Source organism: Taudactylus pleione, unplaced genomic scaffold (assembly GCF_031769625.1).
Source record: "Taudactylus pleione unplaced genomic scaffold, aTauple2 ptg001032l, whole genome shotgun sequence".
Lineage (NCBI taxonomy): Eukaryota > Metazoa > Chordata > Amphibia > Anura > Myobatrachidae > Taudactylus > Taudactylus pleione.
In genome coordinates this window covers 11,146,318-11,160,743 of record NW_028285433.1, presented here as the reverse complement: position 1 = coordinate 11,160,743, position 14,426 = coordinate 11,146,318, and the positions used below count along the sequence as shown (strand labels likewise).

The 14,426-nt window shown below is 42.2% G+C and overlaps 1 protein-coding gene across 1 annotated transcript in view; it reads left to right on the top strand.

Annotated features, from left to right (window-relative positions):
* The window catches only part of FRMPD1 (FERM and PDZ domain containing 1), a 196,116-nt gene extending 184,894 nt beyond the window's left edge, over positions 1-11,222 (top strand). Inside the window, exon 17 of the mRNA XM_088461325.1 lies at positions 7,833-11,222. Within this exon, the coding sequence (XP_088317451.1) occupies positions 7,833-10,006 (2,174 nt within the window). The 3' untranslated portion in view covers positions 10,007-11,222. The remainder of the gene's footprint in view (positions 1-7,832) is intronic.
* The last annotated feature ends 3,204 nt before the right edge of the window (positions 11,223-14,426 follow it).

Sequence of the window (14,426 nt, the reverse complement as noted above, 5' to 3'; positions counted from 1 at the left end):
TAGCCTCTTTCTGAGTTCCGTTTTTTTGGAGGGAAAAATCCGAACTCAACGTGCAAACTCGAACCTATCCGAGCCTGCACATCCCTAATATATATATATATATGACATGTGCTAGCTCAGATTAGTTTGGATTGTCCAGTGAAATTTGGATTAGTTTTTTCCCCGCCAAATTTTGGGTCTCAGAAAGAGGCTGCATTCCCAAACGCAGAGGCCATGATTAGCGGGCGCTCTGAAGGACACACTGTGCCAGCCATAGATTGTGCAGATGGTGGACGCGATGGAGTGCACAATGTCAAATAACTGCATTATATTACTATACCTTGTGTAGTGTATAGTATAGTATCTATTCATTTTCATTTGGCCTTTTTAGATGGGTTTAGCCACTTTGCTTGGCTAAACCCGGTGCTTTTAGGCACGTTAAATACTAATGGGCGCCAGAACCGAGCAACAATTGAATTGCTTCGTCAGGCGCCTATTCGTATAGACACCCAGCAGGGTTCTCGCAAAACAATTGAATCGTCCCTAAAGAATATAGGAAATTGTTTCAGTGACCCCTGACATTCCAAGAACTAATATGTAAGTTGCACCTGGCAATGGTGGACTAACATGTTCTGGCTGTAAGTATGGCATGGACATACAGTATGACATACAGGGGTGCACGCAAAAGCGCATACAGCAGGGTCTATTGGTGGTCACTCATCTGCGAGTTTATGCAAATGTCACCACAAACTCCTCCCCTTGTGTACATCCATGCGGCCTAATGTGCAAGGCCTGAAATGCCCACTTTTAGCGAACGTTCACTTTGTAATACTGACTGGTATGTCCTTATACACCACTATCGGTCGCACCATCGAAACGTGCATGCAGACGCTTACATTGACACTCCAATGACACGTCCACTGAATGGATGATTTTTTCATGCATTTCTAGCCACCGACCAAACACACCCATCACTTTCCACAACATTTCTGAGACCGTCTGCCTGGCCGTATGACTGTTAAGAAATGACAGCGCATTGCAGTTGCATACAATCACTCAACTGTGTGAACATCGGCATTGCGTGCAGATTGCGTGCGTCTCTGAATTAGGCCCACAGTTGCATGCTGAGTCACACCTCTATCATATCTTCATATCATCCATTTTAATCGTACCGTGTGTACGCACCTTGATTTGATAAAGGAGCCATAATTTCTGTGGAACCCTAGGGACATACTTGCCTACTATTGAAAACCACTTTCAGGGAGATTGTAGAATGCACCGCGCTACCGCTGTGGGGGCATGGTCTGCTCCGCCCCAAAGGGCATGTCTAGCTCCACCTATGGGCGTATATATTCCTATAAGCTGACACCCTAGCTCCCCAACTGACATTAATTTCTCTGCCCTCCACATTCACATTAATACTCGATCTCTCCTGTCACATTAATAGATCCCCTCCACACACATTCACATTAATAGATCTCACTACACACACACTAATAGATCCCCCCACAATCACATTAATAGATCCCCTCCACACACACATTCACATTAATAGATCTACACACACACACTAATAGATCCCCCCACAATCACATTAATAGATCCTCCCTCACATTCACATTATTAGATCCCCCCCACATTCACATTAATAGATCCTCCTCACACACACACACATTTACATGAATTGATTCACACACACATACATTAATAGATATCCCCCTCTCCCACGGCACTGACATCAATAGATTTTGCAAGAGCTACAGTAAGCTCCTAACGCAGTCTCATGCAGCTCTTCAGTCCTCCAGCGTCGGCTCCTCCTCCCTCCGTTATCACTGGCTGGCCAGGGAATGCTGGGAGCATCAGTCTCTTCCAGCAGTTTGTCTGTGTTTGGCCGGTGCGTTAGCTGGGTATAGGGGGAGGCGTCTCCGGGCCCAGTAGCAACCGCACTCCTGACTCCCTTCACCTCCGGACTCGCGCATGCGGATTTTTATACTACGCAGTGGCAATAGCAGGAGCTCCCACCTTAATGCGGGAGGGTAGGCAACTCTGACAAAGGACCTGACTTGCTGTGTAACATTTTATAACAAAAGGTAGAATCTACATTTTCTTAAATTTGGATTATTCAATAGTTGAGTTAATAGTTGTAACTGGTGAGCCAGAAAACCAAAATAGGATCTAAAGATGGCTGTGAGTGGCATTATATTATGTTAGCTTTTTCCACACAACTTATGCTTTGGATTGTCCTTTCAGCCTCTTCACATTGTAACATTACCAAACAAACCAATAACTTGTGGTTTGAAGCTTTGTACAGAGGAAAATGAGGAGATTCCATTAGGTGGCCAGCTCCCAGATAGTAATAGGCTTCCACAGACCACATCCTTCTTGTGATCAATGAGACATGCAGCCAGCTGTTTGCTATATGATGCACCGGGACAGTTCTGATCTTATTGTCCAGATAAAGCAAGATGATGCACTTTCAGCTGGAATGTGACACTCAAGACACCCTGGGTTTGTTTATCTGACAGATCAGTATTTGTTATGCTGCTTAGTTATATAGGAGTAAAAGGAAGGAGCTGAAGTGGAAAGCAAGAATGTCAGGGCCTCTGGTACATGCAGTTACATACTGTAATATGTTCAGGGCTGGCAACAGAATTCATGGGGCCCGGTACAATTGGATCTCTGGGGCCCCTAAACCTCCCCCCTCCCAGTGCCTCCTCCTTGACCCATCCTCCAAACACACATGCTGGGCCCACATACACATATGCTACGCACACATATACACACACACATGCATACGTACATTTACTCACACATATACACACACACATGCATACGTACATATATACACACACATATATATATATATATATATACAGTACACACACATATACAAGTTAAAAATGACACTAACATTCACTTACCTTCATGCTGAGGTAGTGGACTGTCATGACACTTCACTTTGTCCTTGCACTCTTCAGCTGGACCAGTCGGACCCAGAGTGTGTGCGTGGTGGTGGGGGAGGGGCGGGGGGTCCGCTACAGAGAAGTTGAAGGAAGCAGATGGCTATAGCACCAAAGAAGACGACTGTGGCTTCCTCTCCTCCAGGCCCCGCTCACATCTGGACAGTGGGGAATCCGGGTGTTTTATTAAATTTTACGGGACAGCGGGAGGCTCCGCAGTGAAGTTGAAGTCTCCCGCAAGAATCGGGATGGTAGGCAACTCTGCCTAGGGACCTGCTAATATATTTTTTCTAAATGTTTCTTTCACTTTCTATGGCATCCAGATTATTAATCCAGAGCCCTGATATTTTGAAAGAAGAGGCTTATAGATAACTACACATGAATTCTTGCAAACAAAAGATAGATTAACCAAAACATTCCAAAATGCATGCATCAGTGATCTGTATGTTATTGCAATTGCTTTGTGTGCAGGGCTGCCATCATGACTTGTAGGGCCCAGTACAAACAAAAAAGACAGCCCAGCCCCCTCCCCCTTCAGATGCCTCATGTATTCCATAACTGTACCACATGCCATTCAGACCTCCATACATGTCCCAGCATGCACTGCAGAACTCTTCACAGTCTACTAAGACCTCCACACATGCCATGAAATTTCTCAACATATCTTTCACATACCTATCAGACTTCCTCAGATACAATCAGGCCTGACCACATGACATTTACATACTATCAGAATTCCCCACATGTCATCAAATCTTTCCACATGCCCTTCAGACCTGTAATTATTCCTGTTTTTGGGACACACTTACAAAAAATTAAATGAAAAATATATAGGAGTGGGTATGTAATGCCGGTTGTCGGGATGCCTCCTGTCACAATACCGACAGCAGCATCCCAATGGTTGGTATCCCGACAGGGGTCATGTAAGTATACTTACCCACCCTCCCTAACCCTCCCTTCTTGTAGCCTAACCCTCCCCACCACGCACCCTAACCCCCTCCGTTAGTGCCTAAACCTAACTTTCTCCCCTTCGTGCTTAAACCTAACCCTCCCCCTTAGTGCCTAACCCCCCCACCAGTGGTGTCAGAGCCTAGCCCTCCCCTAGGGGTGCCTAACCATAATCCCTCTAAAAAAAAACTAATGCTAACCCTGCCAATTTACCTAAACCTAATCCCCCCCCTTGTGGCTAACACTAAGGGCAGCCCGGGCAAGCGTTCTCCTGGATTTTGGCGTCGGGTTCAAGATAGACATTGGTATTTCGACGCCTTTCTTAACTCCCTTGTCGAGATTCCAGGGTAGGGATTTAGACCGGTAGTATAACTACATCCCAAATATATACTAAAATGGTGGATATAGATAGTCAGAAATATATTATAAAACTTAACTTTTAATTAGCAACCTTTATAAAAGAGAGTATTGATAGATATACTCTATAGCAGTGGTTCTCAAACTCGGTCCTCTGAGGACAGAGTTTGAGAACCTGTGCTCTATAGGTCAAAATAAATAATTGAAACGTATTATTTCTTTTGACCTACAGATGCACCCAGTTACATTGTGGCTGATTGCGTTACAAAAGTGCGCACGCATCACGCCATGCGATTCCCCGTGCCTGCATACACCACGCTATGGCATACACTGAGACCGCACAATGCATTTCTATGGAGGTGCTGTCATGTACGCAGTGCGCGTATTGGGACATGCCTCTCGTGCTATGCATCTCGCGCTAATACAGACAGCAGCATCCCGATGGCCGGTATCCCGACGGGTTGGGTAAGTATACTAACCCTCCCCCCTTCTCCCGCTAACCTTAACCCTACCTTTTTGTAGCTTAACCCTAACCCTCCCCACCCCGCCCCCTAACCTTTCCCGTTAGTGCCTAAACCTAAGTCTCCCCCCTTCGTGCCTAAAACTAACCATCCCCCCTAAGCCCCCCTCAGTGGTGCCAAACCCCCCCCCCCAGGGGTGCCGAATCCTAACCTCCCAAAAACCTTACACTAACCCGGTATGCTGCCTAAACCTAACACTCCCCCGCGGCTAACAGCTAAGACGCCCCAGCGTACCTCGTTCAGGATGTCGTCAGTCTCGATTTCGTTGTTGGGATTAAGGTAGGTGTCAGTATTTCTGACTATATCCACCATTTAAGTATATAATTTTTTAATTTCATGTTTTGTAAAAGTGCCCCAAAAACAGTTATTTTGTGATTTTGCTCTTGTGCAAATTATATATATACAGTCAGGTGCATAAATATTGGGACACTGACAGAATTTTCAGATTTTGGCCTCTTTTCACCACCACTATGGCTTTGAAATGAAACAAACAAGGTGTGCTTTAACTGCAGACTTTCAGATTTAATTTGAGGGTAATTACATCCAAATCAGGTGAACGGTGTAGGAATTACAACGGTTTCTATATGTGCCTCCCACTTTTTAAGGGGCCAAAAGTAATGGGACAAATTAAACAATCCTAAATCTAACTTTCACTTTTTTAATACTTTGTTGCAAATCCTTTGCAGGCAATTACAGCCTGAAGTCTGGAACGCATAGACATCACCAGACGCTGGGTTTCATCCCTGGTGATGCTCTGCCATGCCTCTACTGCAATTGTCTTCAGTTCCTGCTTGTTCTTGGGACATTTTCCCTTCAGTTTTGTCTTCATCAAGTGAAATGCATGCTCAATCGGATTCAGGTCAGGGGTTTGACTTGGCCATTGCATAACATTCCATTTTTTAGCCTTAAAAAACTCTTTGGATGCTTTTGCAGTATGCTTCGGGTCATTGTCCATCTGCACTGTGAAGCGCCGTCCAATGATTTCTGAAGCATTTGACTGAATATGAGCATATAATATTGCCCGAAACACTTCAGGATTCATTCTGCTGCTCTTGTCAGCAGTCACATCATCAATAAATACAAGGGAACCAGTTCCATTGGCAGCCATACATGCCCACGCCATGACACTACCACCACCATGCTTCAAACTGATGAGGTGGTATGTTTTGGATCATGAGCAGTTCCTTTCCTTCTCCATACTCTTCTCTTCCCATCACTCTGGTACAAGTTGATCTTTGTCTCATCTGTCCATAGGATGTTGTTCCAGAACTGTAATGGCTTTATTAGATGGTGTTTGGCAAACTCTAATCTGGTCTTCCTGTTTTTGTGGCTCACAAATGGTTTACATCTTGTGGTGAACCCTCTATATTCACTCTTGTGAAGTCTTCTCTTGATTGTTGACTTTGACACATATACACCTACCTCCTGGAGAGTGTTCTTGATTTGGCCAACTGTTGTGAAGGGGTTTTTCTTCACCAGGGAAATAATTCTTCTGTCATCCACCACAGTTGTTTTCCGTGGTCTTCCGGGTCTTTTGGTGTTGCTGAGCTCTCCGGTGTGTTCTTTATTTTCAAGATTGTTCCAAACAGTTGATTTGGCCACACCTAATGTTTTTGCTATCTCTATGATGGGCTTGTTTTGATTTTTCAGCCTAATGATGGCTTGCTTCACTGATAGTGACAGCTCTTTGGATCTCATATTGAGAGTCGACAGCAACTGATTCCAAATGCAAATGTCGCACCTAGAATCAACTCCAGACCTTTTACCTGCTTAATTGATAATGAAATAACGAGGGAATAGCCCACACCTGTCCATGAAATAGCTTTTGAGTTGATAGTCCCATTACTTTGGGCCCCTTAAAAAGTGGGAGGCACATATAGAAACCGTTGTAATTCCTACACCGTTCTGCTGATTTGGATGTAATTACCCTCAAATTAAATCTGAAAGTCTGCAGTTGAAGCACATCTTGTTTGTTTCATTTCAAAGCCATTGTGGTGGTGAATAGAGGTCAAAATATGAAAATTCTGCCAATGTCCCAATATTTATGCACCTGACTGTATTTGTGTGCATCACCAACATAGTGTCATCTTGGAAGCCTTACCCGTAGATATACTCCCACGTTAGTTTAGTATATGTTATATATCTTTACATAATATACCTTACACATTAGTGCGGACTCACCACTTATATTAGTACTGTCCATATTCCTATCAGAGCTCCCTACATGCCCTTAAAATGCCATCAGATCCAACTCCCCAATTTTAACTTACCTTGTAATTTATCTGTCTCTTTTCTCCCTCTCTTGCTCTGTCCCATCTAAAGGAGGACTTTATAAACTAAAATACACTGTTAGGGAAAGGCAGGCGAGATTATGAGATCCTAGAACTGTTTCAGAAGGTGTTTCCTTAGTGCTATTTGTTACAGGTGAATGACCCCTGGGGTTTTACGTTCTGAGTAGTTGGGCCTATTATCTCCTATTATGAGTAGTAATGGAGATAGACAGATCACGGTAGGAGGTAAAAAGACAGTAAGGTAGCCCATGAGGTATAGCCTCGAGGACTGTGCACAAATTACAATACTGGTAGAGTTCAGTGCCTGCAGTGATCAAAAAAAATACCCAATAAACAAGCCGAGGTCAGGGGCAGGCAACGTTCAAAGTAATGTCAAATAATTAGGCTGAGGTCTGGGGCTTGCAGAAAGAAGCGTCCAATACATGGTCCAGATCACAACAGAAAGGCACTTACTAAAAAATTCAGGTTCAGCCCATTGGTACAGAACAAGCTGTCACCATCACAGCTGTACAAGAGAGGATTCTAATAAATATTCTAAGGACATTCCTGGTTCTTTCAAACACAGGCCATGTAATATTGTACTAGGCAATAACATATTAAACCCCTAGATATAGTACTTTTATATTAACCATCACTTTACATTTCTTAACTTAGCTCTCATTGGCTTAGATTTTAACATCTCCGGCATCACCATAATGTTTAATTTTTTCTGTTCATATTTATGTGAAATGATAAACACTTGTTCTCAACTCTCTTAATGTGCTTTCACTTTTCAGGTCTAAGATCAGAGACAACATTTGCCTATCCAGACATCGCAGCATTAAATGGGTCACATGAAATGGCGGAAAATTGTATGGAAAAATGCAAAATCGAAAACTATTTGAAAAGGCCAGCAAAAATGTTAAGGAAAAGAAGATCTTTCCTACAGACAGACTACACTTCTCAGGTCACATTTCCCTTCTCGCCATCTAACTCTTTAGAGATTACTGATCACGTATGTTGCTTTGAGAAGCAGTCACACTTGCTTGTAGAGTCACATTCTCCTACAGTTTCCTCCTTAAAAGACATTGAGGGTGAACCTGCACTACTGGAAACCAAACAACTTGTCCAACCCCTTTCCATAGGGACATCTAAAAACAAAACCCCTTCTCCAAGTCTAATGGAGATGGAACCTGATACCATGGAGACTAAGTCAGTGACTGATTCGGTGTTGTCTTCCATTTCAGCTATTCGTTTCAGGTGTGACCCAGGAATGATAGAGCGAAGTTGTAATACCAACTATTATGCACTTGGAACTTCCAAAATAGAAAACTCTCTTGATTGGAATATAGTAGAACACAATGGTAGAGCTAGTCCATCTGAAATATCGCTGCAACTGGACAACACTATTATGAATGAAGTATCTAATTTCTGCCAGACATCGGTTTATGAGAATAATGAAAGTTGTATAGAGGAGGAGGCTATAGCAAACAACTCTGAGCAACATATTAAGGCCACATTTAAAAACATATTTGAACATGAAGATGAGCATGACATTTCTGAGGACTATATTGGTTCAATTTCCTCCATAGATCCCACTGTCAGAATGTTACTATATATTTCTCAGTCAGAAGACCCAGTGCCACCCATGCACAATTTAGAAAAAGCCGGCCCTATAAAATCTGAAGGAGATACTTCACATACTGAAGCAATTAGTAATCAAGGTTCTCCGCAAGCATCCAAGACACGGAAGCCGTTTAGTTTCTCAAACACTACAGATTTACTTTTTGATTTCAAGGGACTTTTCACCAGTTGCTCTATAAACTCGTTTAAAGATGGAATAGCTACAGTACCTAGCATGCCCCTTTGTGAGGAGGCAGTACATCTCTTAGCAAACCAAGAGCCAGAGCCGTTTACATCATTTGATTCTCCTGACATGATGAGACTTTCCATTGACAGGAAAGAATTTCTGGCGCCACCAAGCTCTTCTGAAACACTATTAGATACTTTCAAACTATGTTATGATGAAAATAAAGAGGAAATAGTTCCTAAGCTAAGCTCAAATGAAGGTTATAATAGGCATTCAGAATACAAAGAGAAATACTTTTCAGAAGCACATCCGGTCATACCAAGATTAACCGACACAACACATAAAGATTTCATGAGCAGTGAAGCATCGAGTATAGAAAATGGGTATGAGAATTCTTATGAGTCAGAAAAGAAAAGGCCTGTGATACCCAATGTTGGAAACTGCAGCTGCCAGTTATCTTACACTAATTGTTTTCGTCTTGTGGACAACGATATAGAAGATGAAATTATTGATTTTAGTGGGACTGTGTCACCATTACCTAGAACAATTCCACCTGTATCAGGAAGCTCTTTGTTTCTGGAAAATAATCATAATCCCTCAAACATTGCTAAAAGCAACACAACCTCCTCAGAACACTGTGATGCACTTGATCTCCTAAGAAACAGAATACATGATGCCCCAACTGGCTTTGGCAAGTTGCAAGACAGTGTACTGGATCTGCAAAAAATACTGGAAGAGTGTAAAAACAAGCATAAAATGCACCATGAGAACAAATGTTCTGCCCTGTTTTCCCAACAAAAGTCCAGCCTTTGTAGTGTTTCTCGTAAGATTATGTCCTCATCACAGAAAGTGCTTAGATCAGAGCAGTCATCCCAGGAGATTTACCAGGCAGTGGAAGAAACATTCTTCGATCTCCTGCACATGACTGAAGCATGTCTCCAATTTTCCAGTTGTGTGCGGTGCAATAAACGTCAAGTGGATGTCCAAACAAATCTACGTGACCTTGTATGCACCTATCATCAGTTTGTTCAAGCGGCCAGGAGGGCTTCAGAGATGGAGAATCGTGATTTGCATTTTAAACTCCTGTCTCGTCAGTGTACTGCGCTCACTGCTGCTGTTTTTTGCCTGACTCAGCAGTTCAGGACATTAATATCTTTGTGAAAGACGCACATGAGAAGGAGATACACATATTTGCTTCTTTATAGTATTTGTGAAAGTGCTTTCAGAGATACCAGACAAGCACTAAAGTTTTGCACAGTTTTGCTACGAGAAAACAATGTGTTATATGTAATGACAAGGCTGAAATAGTATGTTTGGATCTGTCGCTCTTGAGTCTTGCTGCATCCATTTTGTCTGAGATTATCATAAAGTAGTCTGGTTTGATGAGACCAAACGAATGTTTTACACTATTGTCGTATGTGACATGTACTTATTCCTATATACAACACTAATTCTAAAATTAGCTGAGCACAAAATCAGTATTGCCTTATTTTTGCCCTCAAGAAGCATATATACATTGTTCAAATATTTATTTTCCTTGACTACATTGTACAGTCTTTTAAACCCTTGACCCCAAAATCTATTATATGGCATTAACCTGGATATTACTATCCATTAAATAGAATGTTTACACACACACGCTTTACTCTATATAACTTTGATAAAGTATTTATATTTATGTCAATGTGTATATGTACAGAATGCACCAAAGAGCTCTGAAATTATACAGATCCAACTATAATATATAAAGTTGTCTACATTTTAACTGTGAACTAACGTAATGATATGTTTTTTGTTCAAGAGCTAAATAACTTTATTTTGCTATTAAGAATTCTAAAACATGCTTAATGTATTTTTCATCGTTAAAAAATGATGTTATATAAAGTTGCACTATATTACCTAACATGAAATTATAGTATATTGACTGTGACTACTATATGCTTTTTTAGAGTGACTGAAATGATTACAATTAGAATTCCTTTATTTATATGTTGTTATATAGACACCTGATTGCACAATGTTCAGCTTTTATGGGAAATACAGTATACAGCTAACATTTCATCTATGTGTTATAGTCTTTTGAATACTCAAAATTATGTAGTTCACAGCAGATAATTGGTGCTATTTGTCAACAGTTAAAAGTATGTTTACTGCTATATATTGTGCTTCGTAAAACTGATTGTAGTAAAAGTGGTTTAGGTGAATGAGCTAACTTTATTGGCCGAGTACTGGAGCTTTGGGCTGTGCAGGTTAGGGCCACGTACAGTACACTAGTGAGCTCAGCCCTCAGCAGAATTTGGCCAAATTTGTGGAGGAGCTTGGTGCGCCATCATCATAATCCCTGTTTATGGAACTAATTATAAATATTAGAAAACTTGTCGCATCACTTATTTTCTCAGGTATAACAATTCTTCATTCAACATGGATACATATGATGCTAAGGGGGGAATTCAATTAGCTCCGATATTTATTTCACAATTATTATTTTTTTTTTACTTTACCGCAATGGGTTTTTTTTGTGGGCTATTCAGTTAGCGACTGTTTTTTGCACCCCAAAAATATATATTTATTAGAATCCATGAAAAGGTTACGTACCTATGTGTTTTTGTGGCTGCGATCACGATAAGAAGGGATGATTATCACCTGCCTCAGACAGGTGAAAAAAAATTCCAGATGACTGCCAGCTTTGGGGCTAATTGAATAGCCCCCGGGGGATCAAATAGCTGCTGTAGATTACCGCAGCTAATTGAATTCCCCCCTAAGTTTGATGTGTGACACTTGCATGAGTTCAAATGTGAAGTTAGTGCATACTATCACATTTTAAATTCCGCCCTATATCACAATACATTAACGAAAACTAAAATCCCCATTAGAGTTGCTTTTATTTATACCATTTCATTTTAGCATTTAAAATACATTGATTTATGTATGCAGAATTGTGTGCATAACAAGTGGATAAAGAAAGAGTGAATGCAGTGTTTAAATCTAGGCTTTAAGTGCAAAATAAAAATTGAGAACATCTTTAAATATGCGCTAACACATGAACCTTTAACTTATTTTTATACCTAGTGCGCAGTTAGTTCAGCCCACAACGGTAACTCTCATTATATGGCCTAACACAATCAGCTCATCATTCTGGGTTTAAAATAAAGAAGCCTCACAGAAGATGGTTCTTGCTGCACAAATCAGTGTGTCAGCATACATATATGCAAACTATGCACAAAGGGCCTGATTCAGAGCCACTCGTAAGCGGCAGCTCGTTCGCTCCGAGCGATGTTTGCCCAACTGCGCATGCGTACGGATCGTTATACGCATGCGCGAACCAGTCAGTGCGGCCGAAATTCATGTGCTCGCAAAATAGCGAATGCATGACGTAGGATGCGAGCGGCCAGGGGGCGTAGTTTCCCAAAAAACGACCGCAAGTTTTGTTCGCTCGTTCAGACCTAGAGGCGTGAGCAGACCGCAGACAGCGAACGGTTCATTTGAATAGCCACCCCTATTTTCTGAACGAGCGAGCGCAAATAGCGACCGGCTCTGAATCAGGCCCAAAATCACATCAGCGCCAACACTAGGGTTGGTGTCACGCAGTGCGGTAACTCATGGTGTCACCCCAATGGACCTCTTCCTGTGTCAGACACACACACACACCCATATATAATGTTGTGTATGAATGATCTGAACTATGCATGAAATAACTGGAAAATTTGCAGTTTAGTAAATAATTATTGACATGCTGTGGCTGTTTGAGGGCAGGACAGTAGTGGCAACAGTGATCGGGTTATAAACCGTGGGCGTGTCGTCCCCATTTTGTAAGCATGCCGAGGCAACGGTCTGCGTATTTCGGCGCATATTTACTGGCCCCAGCAGAGTGAACACACCGGCCATCCCGACTGTTGTTTTCGCAGATGATCCAATACTGCGTACTCAGATGCACCAGCAGATCACAGAATCCTGCAGAAGGTGACTATTTACACATGATGCCTCCTGCAACATTAGCATATGTACACACAGCAGCTGCAGTGCACACTGCATCCATCTCTGAATCAGATCCATAAACAACTAGCAAAATATAAATGATACCTTTAATTTACAATATCATACGCACAGCCTAAATGTATTACATTTTCATGTGGTTAAAGTGAAAATTCAGTAATCAATATCGACCCAAATAATCTAGAAGTTGTAGATCAATGCATTTGGAAATATACTCATAAATGAAATAATAAAAAAAAGAAACAAGTACTGTACATAATGATTTTAGCACTTATTCTTCACTCCAGCTCCAGCAAACGTACCTGCTGTCCTTAGGTCTTGTCTCCGGGTTGGGAACAGCATCCACCTAGTGGCTGTTCTGGCTGGGCCGGCTCTCTTAGTGCAGCCCAACTACCATGCAGGTGTCAGAGGCAGCCCGGTCTGGCACTGAGCAGAATGAGCTGCAGAGCTGATATCCCAGCAGCTGCTGCTGTTCTTACTGACTGACTCATCAACGCCCTGCCCTAACCCCTTGACCTAGAAACATGAAATTGGAGGAGTATATTCCTTCCATGACATTAGCACCCACTAAGCAGGGATGTTTTCCAAACTCGACCCCTTATGGGGTGAAAAGTGGTAAAATTCTTCCTCTCGACCGAGGTGATTCGGTGACAAAGCAGCATGTCCTAAGTGCTGCGGGACTGTAAGGTCTAAGCTCATTGTCCGGGACAAGTGGCAGCTCCAGGGGTGGGGCTGCAGCACAGTCCAGTATTCTAATAGGGGAGCCACACCAACTGCCAGTGATGTCTGGCAGCAGTTGGGGTGGCAGTTGCTGTGACTCCCCCTATTAGAATATTGGACTATGCTGCAGCCTCACCTCTGGAGTCGGCCCTGCTAAGGATCAAACACTAGCAGGGGTATTCAATATGAAACGTAAACTTCGCCGTCTATGCGGGTCGAAGTTTTCGCCGCACATCGGAGCTTTTGCCGGCGAAAAAGTATTGCGCACGCCCCCGATTATACCCGTATTCAATATGTAATCGGCGAAAATGGCACCCAGTTATACCCGTATTCAATATGAAATCAGCGAAAACTTTGCTGATTTTTGGGGAAATTACCCTAACACCCCCAAAAAGATGCTCTGACATGGGGGATCACCCTGGATACCCCTGATTAGCCCTGCTGAAGGTTTTTGGGGACTTTAAACGGGCTCAATAGCTGCTATTTTGGGGATTTGGGAAGGTGGCGAAGAATAGTATTTAAAAGTTTTTTTTGTTGAAAATAAGTAGTTCCAGCAAATTTGGGGTACTTGAAAATGGGGGTGAGCATATTTAAAAGTTGCTAAAGTGAAGTTTTAAAAACGTGAAAAATCCACCTGCCGCAAACACCTGCAATGAAAAATACACCTGGGGCATACTTGGGGACCCCCCTAAATTGTAGTTCGCTAGTTTTTAACTTTGTACCCCCCCAATTTTTTTTTTCGCCCCCAAAATGAAAGTGCTTTTTTTTGGGTCCTCTGAGGTATTTTTTATTTTTTGACACAGTTTACCTTTGGGGGATTGTCTGAAGGTTGCAGGGTGGTTTCCGAAATGTTGGACCCCAAAACCCC